General features: G+C 54.0%; 1 protein-coding gene across 2 annotated transcripts; it reads right to left on the bottom strand.

Annotated features, from left to right (window-relative positions):
- Positions 1 to 3,474: 3,474 nt before the first annotated feature.
- Positions 3,475 to 8,132, bottom strand: PTMA (prothymosin alpha). 2 transcript variants are annotated; one of them, XM_008138389.3, is made up of 5 exons: positions 7,896 to 8,132; positions 5,253 to 5,324; positions 4,927 to 5,020; positions 4,391 to 4,464; positions 3,475 to 4,214 (listed from the first exon to the last, which is right to left on the bottom strand). In XM_008138389.3, the coding sequence occupies exons 1-5, from the start codon at positions 7,938 to 7,940 to the stop codon at positions 4,167 to 4,169; spliced, it is 333 nt and encodes a 110-aa protein (XP_008136611.1). In that variant the 5' UTR covers positions 7,941 to 8,132; the 3' UTR covers positions 3,475 to 4,166. The 2 variants fall into 2 exon arrangements, with proteins under 2 accessions (XP_008136611.1, XP_008136610.1); XM_008138388.3 differs by having other exon boundaries at positions 4,927 to 5,023.
- Positions 8,133 to 21,023: the final 12,891 nt, after the last annotated feature.

The following is a 21,023-nucleotide window of genomic DNA, read 5'->3' on the forward strand; positions in this document are numbered from 1 at the left end:
TAGTGTCTAGCACAGAAAGCATCGGGTATATATGCGAACTAATGAATGAATGAACAAATGAATGGAATGGACAAAATACTTACCATGTGGGGGAGAAAGTGTTGAATAAGAAGTGGCCCCTAGCCCAGCTGGCCAGTCTTACCTTGAAAAGTCAGCAGCCAGTTGTCCCCAAAAGTGACTCCAGTGGTTGAATGAACCAAGAGGTCACCAGTTTGATTCCTGGTCAGGGCACATGCCCAGGTTGTGGGCTGGATCCCCAGTAGGTGGCGTGCAGGAGGCAGCCAATCAATGTTTCTCATTGATAGTCCTCTGTATTCCTCTCCCTTCCTCTCTAAAATCAATAAAAACATTTAAAAAAGAAAAAAAGTGGCCTGGCCGTGTGGCTCAGTGGTTGAGCGTTGACCTGTGAACCAGATCATGGTTCGATTCCTGGTCAGGGCACATGCCTGGGTTGCAGGCTCGATCCCCAGTGGAAGCAGCCAATCAATGATTCTCATCACTGGTTTCTATCTCTCTCTCCCTTCCTCTCTGAAATATATATACTGTATATATACACTGAGTGGCCAGATTATTATGACCACCCCATCAGTACTTGGTTGGGTCACCTTTTGCCTTCAATACTGCAGCGATTCTTCTTGGCATTAACTCCACGAGATGTTGAAAGGTGATGCGAGGAATCTGACACCATGCCTGATGAATAGCACTGTCCAGTTCTGTGAGATTTGATGGTTGTGGAACCAGCTGCCTGATGCTTTTAACTTCGTCCCACAAATGCTCAATTGGATTGAGATCTGGTGATTGTGGGGGCCACCTAAGCAAGGTAAAGTCTCCCTTATGTTCTTGAAACCACTCCTGCACAATATGAGCACTGTGGCATGGCACATTGTCTTGTTGGAAGAAGTCATCTCCATTGGGATACGCCATCAACATGATAGGATGAACTTGATCAGAAACGATACTTAGGTATGCTGTGCTATTCAGACATTGTTCCACACGAATTAAAGGGCCCAAATAATGCCAGGAAAACATGCCCCAAACCATAACACTGCTCCCACCAGCTTGAAGGGTTGTACTCATGCATGTGGGGTGCATGCTTTCATGCTATTTCCGCGAAATTCTCACTCTGCCATCTGCATGATGCAACTGGAAACGTGATTCATCGGACCACATGACTTTTTTCCAATGCTCGACTGTCCAATCCTTGTGTTCCTGTGCGAATTGGAGATGTTTTATCTTGGTAACTGCAGACAGCAAAGGTGTTTGAACAGGCCTTGGGCTTCCATATCCCATACGATGCAGTGTATGGCTAATTTGCCTACAAACGTCAGGTGGTCATAATAATCTGGCCACTCAGTGTGTGTGTGTGTGTGTGTGTGTGTGTGTGTGTATATTTATATATATATATTTATATATTTATTTTTTTTTTTTTTTTTAAGAAGTGGCCCTTGACCTCAGTGGGCCAAAACACACAAGCAGGTAAATATATAAGCTCACATTGTGAGAATTGACTGGGAAGGGCCTTTTTACACTGGGGACCAGGGAAGGCGTCTGGGAAGATAACATTGGCACTGAGACCTAACATGGAGTGAGTCTAAGAAGTCTGGAAGTCAGACATACCTGTAGCAGGAACAGCAAGTGCAAAGGCTATAAAGGAGGACCAAGGTTGCTGTGGACACAAGAGGCTGATTTGGCTGGTGAGCAAGGGAGGTGAGGCACAGGATAGGCAAGAGCGAGAGGGGGTCCTGGTCTGTTTTTCTTTACCAGGAGGGGCAGTGCCCAACTTGGTATGGCCCCTGGTGTGTGACTTGAGCCTTGTCTCTGCTTGCTGTGCCCTCCCCCTGGCTTGCCTTATTCACACCTAGGCCTTACTCTGGTGCAGCCCCGGTCTCTCTCCTGCCCTCCAGACCTTCATCTCTGGCCCCTTCCCTGTGGTAAATGGCTCCTTCTTATGCTCAAGGGCTCAGGCCAAAGCCTGAGGGATCCTCCATGGGAACTGCCTCCAACATCCAATCCATCAGTGAATCATGATGCTTTACCCTAGATGATGTCTTAAGTGTGCCTGCTTCTCTCCCTCCCAGCATCTCCCCTTAACCCAGGCCCCAGTGGTGTGAGGTGTGAATGAAATACCCCCCAATGTCTCCTCCTATTAGAAGGGGATGGGGGTCCCAGAGACTCTCTTGTGATAAAGCAGTGTGCCCCCACTCCAAGATGAGAAAAGGAACCCCCACACAGCCAGTGTTAGAAGGGGTAGGGTGGGTAGGGAGGGTGCATGACTTTTCAGTCCCCACCCATCTTTGTCCACACCCAGCCCTACAAAGTCAAAACTCCAGGCTAGGGAGTGTGTGTATTTTTTAAAAATATATTTTATTGTTTTTTTTTACAGAGAGGAAGGGAGAGGGAGAATTAGAAACATTGATGAGAGAGAAACATCAATCAGCTGTCTCCTGCACACCCCCTACTGGGGATGTACCCATAACCAAGGTACATGCCCTTGAATGGAATCGAACCTGGGACCCTTCAGCCCGCAGGCCAACACTATCCACTGAACCAAACCCATTATGACAAACCCCACTTTTCTTTCACCCAAAACAAGTATTTCACTTGTACCCCAAGACACCAGAGATGTGTTTAAGACTCTTCAGGAGAGACAAAGGCACATATGAAAGCAGGATCAACGTTTAGATCTCAGTCTGGCAGTGTCCTGCAGCCTCCACATTGGCATCATCAGCCCGTTCCCTGTACCTCCACAGCTGGGTTGTCAAACCTCCCTCACTAGATTACAGGTTTCTGCCTATAAAGCTCACCTGTGGACCCCAGCCTAGGAAACAGGCCCCAGAAGGTTCTTGGTGGGCTCTTAACGGTCACCTTCCCTCCGAGGCCTGTAACTTGAGGTCGCACACTCCCTCCAGTTAGTCAAAACTGGCCCACCTATCATCTTCAGCTATGCTCAAGGGGCAGGATGGCCTGCCAGACTAACCAAGGAACTTGTTTCTCTAGGAGGCCAGAGCTTGCAGAATGAGGACAAGGCTGCATCACTGCCCTGGAAATTAAGTCCTAAGGGACAAGGTGCCCACCTACCACCACCAGGGGGAGCCGCTCAGCAGACAACCGAATCCAGTGAGGCCTGTACAGGGCAAGGCCAGCTGTCCCACTGGAAGAGTGCATCCACAGAATGGCAGCTACACGCCTGGCCTGTGACTTGTCTGAGGCCCTAGACACCTTCCAGGGCACACAGGTTCACTTGGCATCCAATAATGTGGTCCCAGGAAAAGGTTTTTGGTACTAGGAGACAAACCTGGTAAGCAGCTTCCCTCAGCTCTTAACTCCAGTGCCCCCCACCAGACGCGCTGATGCCCAAACCCCTATCCCTACCCAGTCAAGAGCTGGAGCGGAGTTCAAGATCATTTCCCATCTCTTTGCCCTTCCCCAGGTTTCAAGAAACCAAAACAAGAAAAAACAGGCTTGAGACAGAGCTTTGTTAGAACAACTCAGCAAAATAAAATTCCCGTTTATTGTGGACAACATTGTTTCACACATACATCAAACAGGCCAAAAAAAATAAACAGCAATTTCATAGACAAAAAAAGGGAAAAAAGAAACCTTTTTATCTTTGGCCTTTTTAACCATCTCATACAAACCAACTACTTATAGTACAGCTAAGTACATACACAAAGTTACTGGAATGCTCGGAATAAGATTGTTTTTTTGTTGTTGTTTTTGCTTTTTTTACAAGGTTTTTTTTCTCCTTTGAGATTATAATGAACATGGTCACACCACAAGTAAAGTCAGAAGTAGGACAGAGAATGCTCCAAAGGCTGGTTTGGTCATCCCAAGATCATTAAAAATGGCTGACCCCTAACAATATGTACAAAAATATAAAATGTAAATAAAAAATACAAACAAATTTTCCTTTTTAAAGTACTTTTAAGAAAAAAAGCAGGGCCTTGGAAGTTTTGGTTCTTTTTTTCTCCCCTGTTGCAAATTCACGTTGTGGATTTGGTTGGGTGGTGAAGAGCGCGTGTCATCTGCAGGTGGCGCTGCCCGAGGTGGGTGGGTGGGCAGGCGGGCGGGAGTCTCTACTCGAAGGTGACCACGTTTAGATTCTGAGACGGGAAGTGGAGGGTGAATAGGTCACGGAGGCCTTTAACTTTTCCTTTTTTTGCTGTCTAGTCATCTTCATCAGTCTTCTGCTTCTTGGTGTCAACATCGTCATCCTGAGCAGGAAAAATATTGTTAAGGTCCGTTTCAACCCACTGGGCCCACCCACCAACTGCCTCAGCTCCTCCTGATAGTTCCAGAGGCCTTTAGAGCAACTCAGAAATACCCAGCACCCCAAATACAACGGAGTCCCCTCAGCCCCCAACCCTGTCCCTCAAAAGCCAGAACCCACCTCATCATCTTCAGCTGCCCGTTTGCCTGTAGCTGCCTCAGCCTCCTCATCTTCATCTCCATCCTCTTCCTCACCTGGACAATCAAACTCCAGGTGAACTACAACCCTTCAGGAACCAACCAACGAGGGAGGGTCTTGGCTCCCTTCCACCCAGTGGGACCCAGAACTTAGGGGAAAGGAGCAGGAAAAATGGAAAACTGGACTGCATTCCTTAAGGACTCTCCCCAGTAACAGATTTTCCAGGTGTAATGTCCCTGCTGCCTGACAGGGCAGCTGGGAGAAAGAGGACCCAGAGATGCAAGCACCTGCACCTAGAGAGGCCAGACCCACAGATCAGTGGGTGGAGGGAACTCTCTCTCCATCGGGTGAGACAGTGTGAGGCACAGCTTTAATCTAAAACAAGGCAGGCCCTCACTCCACAGGTACAAACCCAGTTGTAGGTAGTCCATTGGCCCTCACCCTGGGAGCCCCCCCCCCTCCGTGACAGAAGCCAGGGAAAGGTACCCCCAAAAGAGGAGGCAGACAAGGCTACTCACCATCACCTTCCTCTTCCTCTTCCTCCTCCTCCCCTCCTTCTTCCTCTTCTTCATCTACCTCATTGTCAGCCTCCTGCTCCCCATTTTCCTCATTCTCCTCAACAGAAAACATACCAAGTTATTACGTAGGACACAGCATCACTGCTGCCCCCATCCCTTGCCCCAAACCCTGCCCAATACACTTCTACAGCCTCAGACCCCTGAAGAGACACCAGGTGACCTTGACACAACACTGCCCAGCCTCCTCCCCGACCCTGGACTAAGCCCAGGAAGAGAACTTTCCCGCCAGGAGCAGCTATGAAGTATTGAGCAAGGTGGACACTCACAGCATTTCCATTCGCAGGTGCATCTCTTCCATTCTCTGCCTCCTCCACAACTTCCTTCTTCTCCTTTAAGTCCTTCAAAGAGGAAGGAGGAAAAGTCTTTTAAGGGGCCCTAGACTCCAGGTATTATGCAGTGCTAATCGGATGCCCAAGTTAAAAGCGCCGCACTTAACACATGGACCCAGTGGAATAAAAGGCCACAAATACAGTGTGTCCGTCTGTGGTCAGGTTGTCGTCCGATTTTTCAGTCCTTGAGAAACACACTTAAAATGCCATGTGGCACCACAGCCCCAAACCCGTCTGACTGGGCGGACGAGCCCGGGGAACTCTCACACGCACTCATCGGACTTGTTTCCAACCAGAGGAAGCTCCGCCTCTCACAAGTCCTTCTGGGAAGGCAGCAGGTATGCGCCATAAATAAGGCAGAGGGAGGACCCTAACACTTCGGGAGTTCCCGTGGGTGGACTAACCCAGGAAGGGAAGGAGCTAACAGGCAGAACTGGAGAGGCCGCCTCACCAGCCAGTCCTTGCAGCAGAGCTCCAGCCCCAAGCCCACCAGTCTAGGACCTGGCAAGCTCAGGCCTTTGAAAAAAAACAAATTCCACCAACCCCCCCATATCTGACAGCTATCCCAGGGGGCTGCAGATCGTTGTCTGGAAACGGGTTCGGGCTAAGGTAACCAGTGCCTAGGCCCCAAACGCCTCTAGCCCTCCCGCGCACCTCAGGGAGCTGAGACGGCCGGCATTCCAAAGGGCAGTGCCATTGCGGACGCCCTGAAGCCCCGTAATTTTTTCCATATAGTGCGGCTGGGCCAACCGCCAACAGACAGGCATCGAGCTGCCCCAGGCGACGTCCAGAAAGTGGCCTCGGGGCACCTGTCGGCCCGGTTTGCCCCGGCCCGCCCCACTCCGACCCGACTGGGCGCTGCCCACTCCCGCCCCCTGGCGGCTGAAGCCCTAGGGAACGAGTGGGGGTGGGGAGGCCGCACTGCGCAGGCGCACAGCCCCCGCCCGGCGAGCTTTGCGCGCGGGCTCTGCACGCACCGCGCGCGCAGAGCACGTGGCCCGGGGCCGCCGAGTGTGCCCCTGACCCTGGAGACCCGTAGCCGGCGGGCTGCGCTGGCCCCGCCGAGCACTTGAGGTGTGCACCAGTCTTTCCGGGCTCCGGACGACTGCGCAACACCCCCACCCCGCAGTCGTAGAAACGCGGGGTTTTGCGCCTCTGCATTTGGCGGGCAAAGTCCCGCGGGAGGCCGCCCCAAAGTCTGCCGGGCTTTTTCGGTATCGCAGCCCCGAGGCCGTCGGGGACGCGCTCCACCCGGCTATTTATTGCCCCTCGTGGGAAATCACCCTGGAGGAAAGCAAGCGCGTACGCCCGCGCGGCGGAGGGACAATCTTGCCATCTAAACTAGACTCTGGCTGTGCCCAGAGCGGGTCGGAGGGAGCCTCTTCAGAAAGCCGGTCGCAAGCCCGCGTCTGCCTGGAGAGTCGCCCCTGGGGGAGAGCCAGAGGTGACGCCAGGGGCACTAGGGTTAAGGAGACGCCAAGGTGACTCGGCGCCGTTAAGAGACGAGGCCAAGAGCTAAAAAACCTGGTCCGCTTTTAAAGTGTCGCGCTCCCGCCGACGGCGGAGACACTGCCGGGGCCGGCAAAGGGACCGACGCGGCGCGCAGAAGCACAGCTGCGCCAAACGCGCAAGACCTCAAAACCGAGGGCGGCAATGATCCCGCAGCACAGGGTCCCGACTACCCTGGCGCCCCGCACTACCCCACAGCGGGCTACCTGCGGCCACAGCTTTTGTTCGTCCGCGTCGCCCCGGGAGGAGCTGCGCACACCGTCTTTCCCGGCAGCCGCGGGGGGCGCCCATAGTCGCCCCGGGGCGCAGCTCCTTCACTTTCTGTTTCCTCCCTCCGGCGCGTGGGCTCTCTCCTCCGCCAAGCCCGGCTCCGCTGGTGTGCTCAAGCTGGGAGGCTGCTCCCGGCGCACTGCCCCCGGGAGGACGCCCACCCCCGCCTCCCAACACCTAGGGAGGATAAGACCTTAACATCTCCGCGGAGAAAACTGACGTCGCGGACGGCCCGCCTCCCACTCCACTTATCAGAGCTCTGCGCAGATAAACCTCGGACCCACTGCATGGCGCGAAACGAGGCAACCTAACGCCAAACAAAGAGCAGCGCCGCCGGCGGGCGCTCACCGCGGAGCTGCCGCTTCCCGCAGCCAGCCCGCAAACGCGCCCCCCCAACACTTCCGATTCCAAACGCACTGGAGTTTCAAAGTTATTTCCGTGCGCCCGCCTGGCCGAAGACCCCCTAGCTGGGCCCCTCTCCTCCCGCCACCGCTCTGGAGAGTCAAGCAAGTTTCCAGAGCCGAGGAGCAGTCTTTCCTCGAGCCCCTCAGCCTCCGCTCCCGCCCTCCCCGAGTCTCCGAGGGTGCCCGGCCCACTCCACGACCGGCATCACGTCTGCCCGCAGCACTTCCCGCCCCCTCCCCCGCACACACAAAGAGTGGGCTGCCTCGAGGGCCTAGGCCGAGCTCTCCGCGGGAGAGAGCAACAGCGGGTTCAGGAAAGCCCAACCGCCGCGCGCCAAACACCGCTCCGGCGACAACAGCGCGCGGACCCCGAAGGGGCGGGCGGCGTCCAGCTCACCTTGGTGGTGATCTCGGAGCTGGTGTCCACGGCCGTGTCTGACATGGTGGGGCACGCCGGTGATCCTATGCAGAGGATTTTTTGAAAAAAAGCGAGAGTTGGAGGACTCTGGCGAAGAAGCTGCCGGAGTCCGCGGCGGTGGAGGAGGCGCGCGGCGGAGGTGGCTGCAGCGAGCGGAGAGGAAGCCACAGGAACAATGCAAAGATGGCTTTTCAGAGCAGCCAGTGGGGAACTCACGCGGCGCCAGAACCTTTAATATAGATTAGTGGGCGGTGCCCGGTCTCCCTTACCCAAATGCTATTGGTTGAGCTTAGGGAGCGGGCGCTCGTTCATTGGCTCCAATCTGAACAATGGGCAAGCGTGCTTAAAGCGGCAGTGCCTCGGTGCGTCCCGCGCTGCGCAATCGCCGGTCGCTCTGTCATTCAGAGCTTGAGTTTGCTGGGTCTCAGCGGCGCCGAAGCCGCGGGGGAAGGGCGCGCGCGCGCGCGAGCTCAGGGCGCGCGCTCTCGCCGCTGTTTTGCTGGAGCAGCCGACGCCAAGAGCCAAAGCGCGGCAAAGTTGCCCGCCCAGCCCCCCTTCACCCCTCCCCGCGGAAGGAGGGGGGAGGGCAGAGGAGGTGGCGGCCTGCGCGTACGACGGCTGCCAGCGAGGGGGAGGGGAAGACTGGGTGCTGGGCTGCGCTCACCCCGGGCGGTGCCTGCTCAGTGCCCGCAGAGATCCCCTGCCCCATACGCCTGGTACCTTCGACCAAGAATTGCTCCAGTGCAAGTGAGCATAGGTCCCACGACAAGCGTTGAGGGCTGCGAGGCTAAGACCCGCGCACCTGGGCTGCCCGCATGACTCTCTTACTTGGTTCACCCCCTCTGCCCAGCCGCGGGGGCTCCGAGTCTTTGGGGATGTCACCACCTTTACCCACCACTTGCCCCTGCGTGCACCCCCTAAAACAGCCGACGAGCGGGCTCCATGTCAAGCACACACACTCGGTGTTTCATACATCGAAGGGCCTGGAGGACCGGTGCGCGCTACTATCCGAGCTGGGCAGCCCACGGGCGTTGTCTCAGGGTTCTGGATAGCGCCTGCCCCGACGGTCACTGCCGTCGCGACAGCCTCAGGGAGCTTCCCTCCAGAGCCCGGCCATCGAGTCTCTCCGTCTCCTCCCACTTAAGGGGCTGCGAGGGACACATGAATGCGAGGGAGTATAAGGGGGCAATAATCAGTTGGGTTAATCCTTGGGGGGCTCCTTGAAGTTTGGGGCGCCCTGTAGGGGACCACGCGGAGCCCGGAGAAGGGAACCATCAAGCCGCCACACTCAAAATGGCGTGGGGCTCCGCGAGCGTAGCGTGACGTGTCGATCCAACCCGAGCAGAGGATCGTAAAACCGTAGGCTACCCCCTCTTTATCGCCACCTCACTTGGCTGTCGATTTAAGAAACCAGCTGTGTGGGAGGAAAGATTAGAAGAGGTGCAAGTAGGTTCCAGAAAAATATCTTTGCCACACACAACATGGCGACAGATAGGGTTCATCCCTGTGTTGCCAGAAGGGGGCGCCCCACACGGAAGGCGGGACTCCGGAGAAACGAGCGCACACTGGCTGAGAGTGGCGGGCGAACACAAAGTTGACGCTTTGCGTCCTTCCATTGGCAGGTCCCACTGTCTGTCTCTTGGGGCCGCCGATTTGGGAATGGAGAAAACCCGGAGTCTGGGATCGCAGAAGAGGGAAGGTTGCCAAGTTCCGTAGAGCTGTAAGCCTGGTGCAGAGGAGAGACTGAGTCTCCCTTCTTGGTTTTCCTAGGTCAGGGGCCAGCTGGCCCCATTTCCACCGCGAAACCCATTTACTGAGCTTACCACGCGCTCTCCGGCTGCCCCCACGGGCCTCCGACTCCGCTACCTGGCCGGGAAAAGGCTTGGATGCCTGGGCGCCTGCCGGCTCTGAGCCCCCTCCCGTTCACCCTGTCCCGCACGCGTCAGTCCCTCATCCCCGATCATATCTGCCAGCCTGCTGGCTGTCCTGTGGGGCTTTCCCGGCAGAATTAGGGGGAGCGAGGTCCGCCCTCCCTGTCCTTCGGCCGGTAGAAACGTGGGCTGGTTCTGGACAGGGAGAGGGAATCACGCCACCTCCCGCTGGCCGGCGGCTACCATCCCCTCCCGGCGGCGGAGGGAACGCTCGCCTCCTCTCCGCCCTGTCCAAGGAGTCCCCATGGCTGACGGTGGGATTCTCTCAAGGTGGGCGCGCGCCAATCCGCGGGACTCACAATGGTGTCCCCGAGGGACCACGCGTCCCCACTCTTGTTCGGTCCCCTCGGTACCACCGCCAGCTGTCTCTGAGGCGCGGGCCTGGGGCCACTCTTCGTCTCAGAGGAGCAAGGAGTTCCTTGGCCGTAGCCGCCACCACCCCCTCCTTTGTGCCACATTCTCCAAGACGTTTGTGCGGCACGGTCAATAGCGCCGGAGAGCGCCTTCTACCTGGGGCGCGTCCATTAAGCTCTAGCTACACTCGAGGGGATCGTGTAGTCCGCAAAACCTGACGCAGCATGAGCTTGGTCTGTGCCACATCTAAGCGACTGAATCGTCTTCCCTGTCTGGTGGCCTTGGGCGGTTGTCTCTGTCTACAGCTGAAAACTGGCTATGATGGCTCTTCTGAATTCTGGCTGTTATGGTGGGGAGGGGGGTGGGAGTATCCAGGAGGAGCTGTATGGACGTGAATTTCCCTCAAAGAACTGCTTTGCCCGACTTGTCTGCATCAAGTTGGCTTTGGCTAGAAGTGAGGAAGGAAGGCTATGCCCACCTGGTTCTGGCACCAGCATTTACATTCACCAAGCACTCACTGGGCACCAGCTATGTACATGGCAATGAGCCTTTGGCTTTAAGCATTTTCATTTATTCTCTGTGCCTTGCAAGGTAGGTAGGACAATTATAGGGTTGAATCATAAGAAACTGATGTTTTTGTAGGTCAAAACCAACTGAAAATCAGCACATGTATAGATTCGGCCTCTAATATGGTATCACTCTCTTTTTAAAAAATATATATTTTATTGATTTTTTACAGAGAGGAAGAGAGAGGGATAGAGAGTTAGAAACATCGATGAGAGAGAAACATCGACCAGCTGCCTCCTGCACACCTCCTACTGGAGATATGCCTGCAACCAAGGTACATGCCCTTAACCGGAATTGAACCTGAGACCTCTCAGTCCGAAGGCCAACGCTCTATCCACTGAGCCAAACCAGTCAGGGCTATCACTCTCCTTTTAACAGGTCAGAAAAGCAGATTAAAGGATTATAGCAAGGAACTTGGAGTGACTGGGCTGAAGCTAAAATCCTAGAATGGAGGAATCCATGTGCTAGATGAACCCTGGAGCTGGAGTAGCCTCCTTGAACCTCCTCCTCCTAGCCATAGGAGTGTGGCATTTGACTTAGGCTAACATGAGCCTTATTCCTCCAGTGACAGGCAACTCCCCACTTTAAGTCATTGATCCATCTCTACCCCTTGCTGCTTCTGTGGCCTTTCAAACCATCCCCCAATACAAGTGGTATGCCCTGATAGGCCACATTTTCCTGGCTGGGGTCTGTTTTCAGCCCCAAGTGCACTGGGTTTAGGTTAGAGCTTCTCTAAGCTAGCCACAAAATGGCCTCAGGCAAGTTTTGGTTTTAGGGAATTTGCATAGGGACACCTCTGGTTGCCTATACACTCTCCAGTTGGAGCACAGGCCTCCCTGTCCAGCCCGAGTCGCACATTTATTTCACCTGCCTGGCCCTGGAGGCACTCAAGTTTGCAAAACTTACTCCTAAGCCATTTCCAACCTGTTCCTAAATGGTTGTCTGCTTGATTCCCAAAGAAACAGAAAGAATTTAAAGTGTCCTAGGTTCAAATCCCAGCCCTGCCACATGCTACCTGTGTGAATTTGGGCAAGTTACTTTCTCATTTCTAAAAGACGGAGACGACAATAATGGTCCCTACTTTCTAGGGGTATGGTGGGAACTGAAGGGGTTAATATCCAGAAAGTGCTTTAAATAGTGTCTGGCACCTCCAGGAAAACCATCCGTGTTCTTAGGACCCCATTTCCAGCTGCTGTCTGTACTTAAGAGGGTTCATTTCACAGTGTTTGTAGAACCCTGGTCAAAGGAACAACGTCTTCAGCATATTCTTCCCATATTCGGTGGGAAATGAGGGCACCAGCCTAGCTGAGTTTCTGGAAGCCTATGATTCGGTGCCCGACATGCTTGGCAGCCCCTCTGGCCTCAGAGGAATGACAGAATCTGGGAGGCAGCCTGCATGGAGTAGGCCTCAAAAAATCCCGCCTTCCCACCCTTCAGAAACCAGGAGTTTCAGGCTGTGCTTTCCTTGCCCAGGCACAAGAGCTTGGGGAGCTGCCAGGGGCCTTTCAACTCTCCCGCCCTGCCGAGCCCAGCTGGGCTTTTTTCAGAGCCACCCCCATACACCTACTCCCTTGTGCATCACGCCCGGGCCTGCCCGGTCTCCCGGGAAGCTGTGCCAGAGGCCCTGGTACCCACACAGGTCTGGCTGCCCCTGCTTGGCAGGGAGAGGGTGGGGGCATCTCCTGCCATTCAGGACCTGCCCCAAAACTAATGCCAAACTGGAGACAGGGAAAGGAGCCTGGGGGAAGTGTGTGTACTGTGTACACGGCCACCACCGGCCCCTGAGCAGAGGTGCCACTTCTGGACTCCCTGCACACACGCCCCATGCCGTATCCCCGGGAATCGTCTGCCTCCTCTGCCATTTCCCAGCCCCCCACCCCTTCCCTGCATCCATCTGAGTGTGTGTCTATTTGTATAGTTCGAGCTCCGTGGGTGTTTTGCTTAAGCTCTGGTTACCCGTTCGGGAGTGCGTGGGCCCAGCAGCACCGTGGCAGGTGAGGGTGCCAGTTGGGGGAGCACGTGTGCAGGCACACCCAGTCTCCTTGCCTGTGAGAGCAGTGTGCCCCAGGAAATGTTAAACACCTGTTTGTGACTGTCAGGAGGCATTTAACGGGGCACCTGCACACCTGTCACCTCCTGCCACCTGACCTCACAGGAGAACCCAAGAGACGGGAGCCTCAAGTGGGCCCTAGCTGAGGATCTGTGTGCCCAGGTAAGCTTGAATTTGAGGAGAGGCAGGTTCTTTGATATCTTGGAGCTTCCTCTTTCCTCTTCTCTTTTAATCTCAAATGAGTCTTTTCTACCTTCTCGTCACCCCAAGCAGAGAAGCCACCCCCAGCCCTGTTTGCGGGGAGAAGGTGTAAGGGCAGGAGGACACATGCCCAGCTAGGATTTATTCACTCTCCACCTGTCCGGACTGTTCCTGGAGGGAGAGCTCCCAGTGCTACAACCAGGAAACTCCCAGGCACTCTGTCCAGTCCTTATTCACATGCTAGTAAGAATGGCATTTCTGAAGAAATCTATAGCCACCACCAAGGCTGTCACCTGTCACCTGTGACCCTCGGGCCAAAGACAGGCTCTCACTTAGATTCTGCTCCTCTTTGCCATGAAGAACCCAGGGTGACTCGGGCAGCATTTGGTTTGCACAGGGCAGAGCAGAGGGATTGAAGGGCTTAGCGAAATCACAGAGCAAGCTGGCAGTGCGGGCGTGAGCGGCCCCACACCCTCCGGCGGGCTCTCACCTGCCACGTGCGGTGACGACTGTAAACATGGGAGTCTTAGTTTCTAGATCCAGGTGGGAGCAAGAGTCTCTAGAACTGGGGGAGGCAACCCCTTGGGCTCCTTTGAAAAATGTTCTCCCTCTAAGAGGTTTTCTGAGATGCTCACAGGGGGAAAATAGTGCAGCTCTCAGTTGAATGATTCGATAGGAAAATCTCAAAATGGGATATAGAATTACCTCAGAATCCAAACCTTTTCCAGGGACATGTGAGCTCCATGCATTTAAAGCCTGAGAGGAGAACTCGAGCTCAGGTATCTCATTGATCTCAACGTGCTGCCTCGTGGCCGGCCAGGTCTTGGTCGTGACCATGACTGGCTCTCGGCAGCCTTCTCTAGGCCACTCTTGCCACTGGGTGCTTTAAGAGTGTTACTTAAAAGCATGGGCCAGAGACCTCCCATCCACTGGGCTGCTGGTAAGTCTCAGTTTTCCCACTTGCTGAATGGAGACAAGAATATTGTCTCCCAGGGAGAGAACAATATGGCTGCCTGTACCTGCTCTGTCCTGGGCTGCTCATAGGGCCACAGCGCTCTGAGGTGCAAGACCTGGTTTTGAGACCCCCTCTTGGGCCATATGTGGTATGTTGGAGATTTCCTCAATTAAGATTGTCAGGATAATATATTCCCGAATGTTCTTCAGAAGTCACCACTACTATTAAACAAGGCTGAGTGGTGGAAGTAAAATGTGTTCTGAATACTCGAAGAAACAGATAAAAGGCCAATTAGAAAAGAATAATTAATATTAATCAGTAAGCCAACATGAAACAGCTCAAACCAGGGAGGGACAAGCATTAAAAAATTTCCTTAGCCGGTTTGGCTCAGTGGGTAGAGAGAGTGTTGGCCTGCTGACTGAAGGGTTCCAAGTTCAATTCCTGTCAAAGGCACATGCCTGGGTTGCAGACTTGATCCCCAGTAGGGGGCGTGCAGGAGGCAGCCAATCAGTGATTCTCATCATAAATATTTCTATCTCTCTCTCCCTCTCCCTTCCTCTTTGAAATCAATTTAAAAAAAAAAATTTTTTTTTTTTTAAATATCCTTAGCCTTGCCCTAACCGGTTTGGCTCAGTGGATAGAGCGTCGGCCTGCGGACTGAAAGGTCCCAGGTTCGATTCCGGTCAAGGGCATGTACCTTGGTTGCGGGCACATCCCCAGTAGGAGGTGTGCAGGAGGCAGCTGATCGATGTTTCTCTCTCATTGATGTTTCTAACAATTCCTCTCCCTCTCTGTAAAAAATCAATAAAATATATTTTTTAAAAAATAAAAAATAAAAATATCCTTAGCCTTGGCTGGTGTAGCTTGATTGGGTGTCATCCTCTGCACCAAAAGGTTGCTGCTTTGATTCCCAGTCAGGGCCCATGCTCAGGTGGACTTGATCCCCAGTGGTGGGGGAAGGGATGTGTGTGCAGGAGGCAGCCAATCCATGTTCTGCTCTCACGTCGATGTTTCTTTTTCTTTTTTTTAAGTATATTTTTATTGATTTCAGAGAGGAAGGGAGAGAGAGATAGATAGAGATATTAATGATGAGAGAGAATCATTGATTGGCTGCCTCCTGCACGCCCCCAACTGGGGATCAAGCCCGAAACCCAGGCATGTGCCTTTGACAGGACTCGAACCCAGGACCCTTCAGTCTGTAGGCTGATGCTCTATCCACTGAGCCAAACTGGCTAGGGCTCATGTCAATGTTTCTTTTTCTCTCTCCCTCTCCCTTTCTCTTTCTCTAAAAATAATAATAATAATAATTTTAAAAAAACAACAGAAAAACATCCTTAGCTGAGAACTCCAGCCTCTCTGGTGACTCAGAGCTTTCAGTTTCCTGGAAGACTGTCACCGGGTAATAGTGGGGATCTCCATGCTTTCTCTCTTCCTCCTGGGGCCCCCAGTAGGAGTGGGGTACTCGAGGCTTGTTTGACAGTGGTTCTAAGAAGTCCTTTCACTTTCCTACCTTGTTCCATCATCTGGGATTCTGGGTGTGGACAGTCATGTAAGCACCACCTCCCTGCAGACGCTGTGAGCTGGGGTGGCAGGGTCAGGCTGTGTCCCCACTTGGCCTGGCCCTGTGCCTTGTACAAATGACTGTTCAATTGCTCTGAATTAAATGGAACTGGGCCCAATGTGCCACTGAGCCCCCATCCCTGGTGTTGACGCCTGCTCCATGCCAGAGGAGCGGAGAAAAACTGAACACACTTCCAACAGTTATGGCAAGTACCCCTGCTGATGGAGAGCACAGGCAGGAGCCTTCTTCTACAGAGGGAGACGCTGGGACCCCAAACAGGAGCCTGATTTGTCAGCAGCGTGGCCCCTGGCCAAGAATAGAGCCCCTTTGGCCCTGGCTGCTCAGGCTCCATGCCACCTACTCTCCCTCTCGCCGAATGGGGCCCTGGCTGACACCAGCTTTCCAGACCAGGGCAGACCAAAGAGGTCAGGGGCACTTCCTGGAGCAAGTAGGGCTTGGCAGGAGCCAAGAATCAGGGTAAGATGTGAGGTGGAAAGTAGGGGGAGAGCCTGGGCAGCTGCGGCATGGAAACAAGCCAGAGGTGTGTGCATGAGCAGGAAAGTGGGGCAGGAGGGGCGGTGGGAAGAGGGCACGTCTGAAGCCTGGCTTGCCCAACCACACAGAGGCATTCCAAGTGTGCCCGTCTACCTTGGTGCATCGCTACCAGGCTGGGGCAGAAGTACCATCGCCACAACCCAGCACATTTCAGTGCAAGAGGCAGAGAGGCCCTGTGAGAATGGAGCCGCTCTTTACTGAACAAACTTTTGGCCAGACATTGTTCGGAGTTCCAGACACACATTAACTCACTGAGTCCTATGAGGCTTGCTGTTAACCCCACTTACTAAAGGGGAAACTGAGGCACAAAGTAGGCAGAGCTGGGATTTGAAACCAGCAACCTGGCTCCAGAGCCCCGTGCCACCTGCAGTTGCAGGTGCAGCCTCAGTTTTCAGAGGGAAAAGTCCCAGGTCAGAAGGAATTTATTTTCACCAACTGAGGCCCTCATCCCCTAGCAAATGCGTCTCAGGTTGGGGCGGAGGGGGGATGTGGGGGCGAGGGGGGGGGCAGAGAAGGCTTCCCATTTAGGTGGCTTCTGATTGTGAGACAAGATTTTTCCAGTGGGACCTGGTGACTTGGGGAGAAGGGCATTTTGCAACTGTTTGTTGCCCAGGGCTCACCAGAAAGTTAGCCCACTGAAAGCCCTGAGCTCCCAGGGTGTTCTATTGTGCTTTTCCATGGCATCCGAAGACAATTGGTAACATCTGCCTTGGCTGTTTCTCTAGGCTACCATTTACCACAGCCTGGCTCTGGACTGGGGTACAGTGTTGCTCAAGGTCCCTTTTAGAGCGACCCACAGGACCAGTCTCTCCCGGGCCTCTGAAATCAGGGCAATATTGCCTGGTGGTCAGGAGCACAAACGCTGGGTTCCCCCTCCTGTCCGGTGAAGACATCATGTCACGCCTGCATCTGTGACTTCCAGTGTGGGTGTTGGGCAAGATTAACCCCAGCGAACTTCAGTTTTTTCACCTGCAAAATGGGACTTGATAACAACCTTCTAAGACTTCTCTCAAATCATTCATTCCATTTTTGTTTACAGACCCTCCGTGTCTTGTAACTAATCACATTTCCCTCCCTATCTGGGGACCCACCTGGAAGGTACTTCTGGGTTCCAGAACCACCTCAGGTGGGGGGGACTAACCCTAACCTGGCTTCCTCCCATTCCTATTCTCCTTTCCCTTAGTCCAACTTCTTCAGTGACTTTTTTTTTTTTCCTGTTGGCCTTTAAGTATTTCTAGAAACTTTAGAACTGAGGCCTAAACTAATTAAAATGGTAATTAATTAAAGAGCTGGATGGAGCCCTTTTTTACCTAAAGCACTGCCTCACAGGTTGTGTCATTTAAGCCTCACACCAATCCAGGTAGGTGCCTCCTTTTACAGGAGAGGAAACACGGCTCCCAGAGCAAGCTGGTGGATGGAGACAGGTCATCCCACGCTACCACCCCAGCCGCCCAGCACTGGCCTCCCCTTGCCCCTGGCCTAGCTCCGTGAGTGGCTGCCCCCACTCTCGCAGCCACCGTGGGCCTGGAGCTGAGTTGGAGTCGAGTGGAGAGAGCTGAATGGCTCTGCAGAATGGGGGAGCATCTGAGCCTTGCCAGGACACTGGCAGCAGTCACTCGGTTGACATCTCAGTGACGAAGCAACCCACAACTTAGAAACTTGTTGGTAAGTTTTATTATTATTAGTTGGTGGTAAATTCCCTTCTTGGCACACAAAGCTCATGATTTGTTGCCTTTCAAGAAACTGTGGCAGCGCTGTTGGAGGTAATTGCTCCGAGGCCACCCAGCTCTGCCCTAAAGGCTCTTACTCCTGCCCTCAGTCCCCATGTATCCAAGGGCCAAACCTGTGGGGAAGTCATCCAGGAGCCAGGGCCACCTTTCTTCTCTGGAACAGGCCCTTTTCCAGTCCGTCCATATCCCGATTATGGGTGTGCACGTGCGTTGGAAGTATGACCATGAACACATATCCATATCCGGGACATGCTTCGTGAGTGGGGGCCGGATGTGTCTTCGTGCATGTGCCTGTGATGTCGGCAGTCGTGCAAGCACCCTTCCCGTCCAGGGGCTGGCGCACAAAGCTTCCCGGCAGGCATGTGGGTGTTTGCTTCATTCTCCTTTATACTTTATACTTTTCTGGTTGTTTTTTAAAAAACCTTCCCAAATGTAAGCTCACACACACACACAGTTTCCCTGCCCTGCTCAACACCCAAGGGAGAGGCAGGCACAGTCAGGAAGGTCCACACTAAGTGTGGCAAGGGTCACAGAAGCAGGAACCGGAGGAGAGAGACGAGCTCCCCCGGGCAGTTAGGGAAGGCTCTCCAGAGGAGGCTCCTGGGAGCAGGTGCTTCAAAGATGAGGGGAGCTACTGAGGTGGACTCGGCACTTTCCCTGCTGATCGCTCCTCACTGTCCCCATCCCCTTTCCTCAGGCTGAGCCCTTCCTCCCGTGGCTCCTCGCTTTGCTGTATCCATCTCCTCTTTTCCCCTCACTGTGCCTCTGGTACATGTCCATGTATCTCCCTGGTGCCTCCGTTTTCTGACCAAGACAACAACAAAATACGAAGTCAAACAAATAGCGAAAAATGTAGCTTTTCTGGGTGGTAATGAAACCTTAGTTCCAGTAGAAACATTTCATTTGGCCCTGTCTTTTTCTAAATGTTTTTTTTTTTCTCTCTCTTTCTCTTTTTTTTTTTTTTTTCTAAATGTTTTTGAGACACCTAAGCCTAAGAATAGAAAGAGGTGATGGAACTAACCCAGTCCCACATCCCAGCCTGGGAGGCGTGATTCCTCGATAAGCTCCCTTCGGGGCTCCCTGGTCTCAGCCTGAACACCTGCACACTCAGGTGATCACACAAGCCTGCATGGACACCCATGCACCCAGCCTGCCTAGTCCTCCCCTCTTGGGAGAAGGAGGAAGTGTGACATTACAGGGATGACCCCCATCCTGCCTCCCCCAGGGGCCATCAGATCCGCAGGCAGCCTCCTTGCCTCCTGCTGAGCTCCCGCCCTGTGCCTCTCCCCTGCCTGGAACTGGGGACACCGTGGGCTGGGGACCAGCAGGCCCCACGAGCTCTGCCTACTTCTCACTGTGTGGTCTTAGAGAAATCGGTGAACTTCGCTAAGCCTCCGTTTCTTTTTGTAAAGGTGGGAAAGGGATGAGGAAGAAGTTACAGTTTGTAAACTTTCAACTGCTCTGCAGATGATATTCATTATGATGAGACCATTTGAGGGCAATTAGAGAGCAGCCATCAAGATTATAGAACAATGCAGAGGTACGGCACACGTATGTGCTAGAGAGGCCCCCCCGGAGAGCACTGCGGGCAGAGTCCTCTCGTGGCTTCCATTTGTGGAGTATCTATGCCCATTCTCAAATAAGATAAACCGCCTCTAATCCTTAAAGCCGGCCTGGGGAAGGGAGGGGAGGTCAGCCCCACGTGACCATGAGGACCTGTTGGCTTAGTCCCGTGGTCGGCAAACTGCGGCTCGCGAGCCACATGCGGCTCTTTGGCCCCTTGAGTGTGGCTCTTCCACAAAATACCACGGCCTGGGCGAGTCTATTTTGAAGAAGTGGCGTTAGAAGAAGTTTAAGTTTAAAAAATTTGGCTCTCAAAAGAAATTTCAATCGTGTACTGTTGATATTTGGCTCTGTTGACTAATGAGTTTGCCGACCACTGGCTTAGTCGGATCTTAGACATCAGGCTGGGTCCGGAATTTGGGTCTTCTGGCAGCAAAATGTGGATGCTCCTACTCTGCAGCTGCAGTGGGACAGATTTCAAGTCAGAGATCTGAGCAGAAAGACGTGAGTCACGGGAATTGATGAAGACAAGTCACATTTGCTGTGGGGGAAGGACATTCATTCATTCATTCATTCACTTATTCATTCATCAATACCTGCTTCTGAACACCTATAGCCTGTTGAGTCAATGAAAACAAGGAGGGGGAGTCATTGAAGGGAAGTGTGTGGGCTCCTAAGGGGTTATGTGGCAGAGACAAGGTGCCTTCCTCATCCTCATTAGTGCTAAAGCCAAGACCCAGCCTGAGGCTGGCAGGGACCAGTCCCAGGCAGTTAGCAGGAGCCTTCTATGCATGGGTAGAGCCTCTGTTTTTCATCAAGACCAGTTAAGTGGACCCCAGAGCCTTGGTTGAGGGGGGGCAGGAAGGCACAGAAGGAGGGGCAAAGAAGATGAGTGGGCCTCCCTCCAGTCACTCAAAGTGCCCAGGGGACAAAGGGAGCTGGAGACGGAGCCTGGCAGGGCGGGCCAGGTTGGCGGAAGCAGGGCCAGGAGCAGATCCAGGGCCACCAGGCCTGCGTGTGGGAGGGGCTGGCGGATGGAGGCAAGCATGACCCAAGGGGGGAGCAGCATGATTAATAGGATGATGGGGGCAGATGGACGGGCAACCAGGGCCACTCTGGGCACCAGCCTCCTGCTCCCCAGCCGAGAACCAGGCCAGTGGCTTGGGGCAGGGATGCTGCTGGCCTCTGGCAGGGATGAGGCTGTGGTGAATGAATCACTGGCTGGTGCCAGGAGCCTGCAGGCCTCAGCACTCATTCCCTGAGGACCAACTAATTCACTTGGAGTGAGGCCGGACCGCTCATGACGAGAGCGGCCTGCACAGGCCCTGTGGAGCTCCTTGCGCAGCTGACCACGGTACAACGGGTAGGGCAGCAGGGGACGTGAGGGCCCACCTGCCTTCAGGAGAGGCAGCAATGCCCCTGAGGGAGGGAAGACCCCTACCTGGGGCCAGCTTGAGTCTGGGGGTGGAGAGGAGGCACAGACTCCCCTCCTGAGCCACAAAGAGCCTAATTATGATGGGACAACAGGGAAGGGCATATGGGGGTGTGGACAGGGAGGACCAGCCTAGTCCTCCCCTCTTGGGAGAAGGAGGAAGTGGGACATTCCAGGGCTGACCCCCATCCTGTGCATGTCCCTAGGT

This window comes from Eptesicus fuscus, chromosome 11 (genome assembly GCF_027574615.1).
Source record: "Eptesicus fuscus isolate TK198812 chromosome 11, DD_ASM_mEF_20220401, whole genome shotgun sequence".
Taxonomy (NCBI): Eukaryota; Metazoa; Chordata; class Mammalia; order Chiroptera; family Vespertilionidae; genus Eptesicus; species Eptesicus fuscus.

Bases quoted from the DNA above. Each gene is read 5' to 3' on its own strand.
- PTMA (XM_008138388.3), bottom strand. From the start codon at position 7,940: ATGTCAGACACGGCCGTGGACACCAGCTCCGAGATCACCACCAAG. The intron at 5,024-5,252 runs GTGAGTGTCCAC...TTTTCTGTTGAG, and splicing joins CACCTGCGAATGGAAATGCT to GAGAATGAGGAAAATGGGGA. The intron at 4,465-4,926 runs GTGAGTAGCCTT...TTGATTGTCCAG, and splicing joins AGAGGAAGAGGAAGGTGATG to GTGAGGAAGAGGATGGAGAT.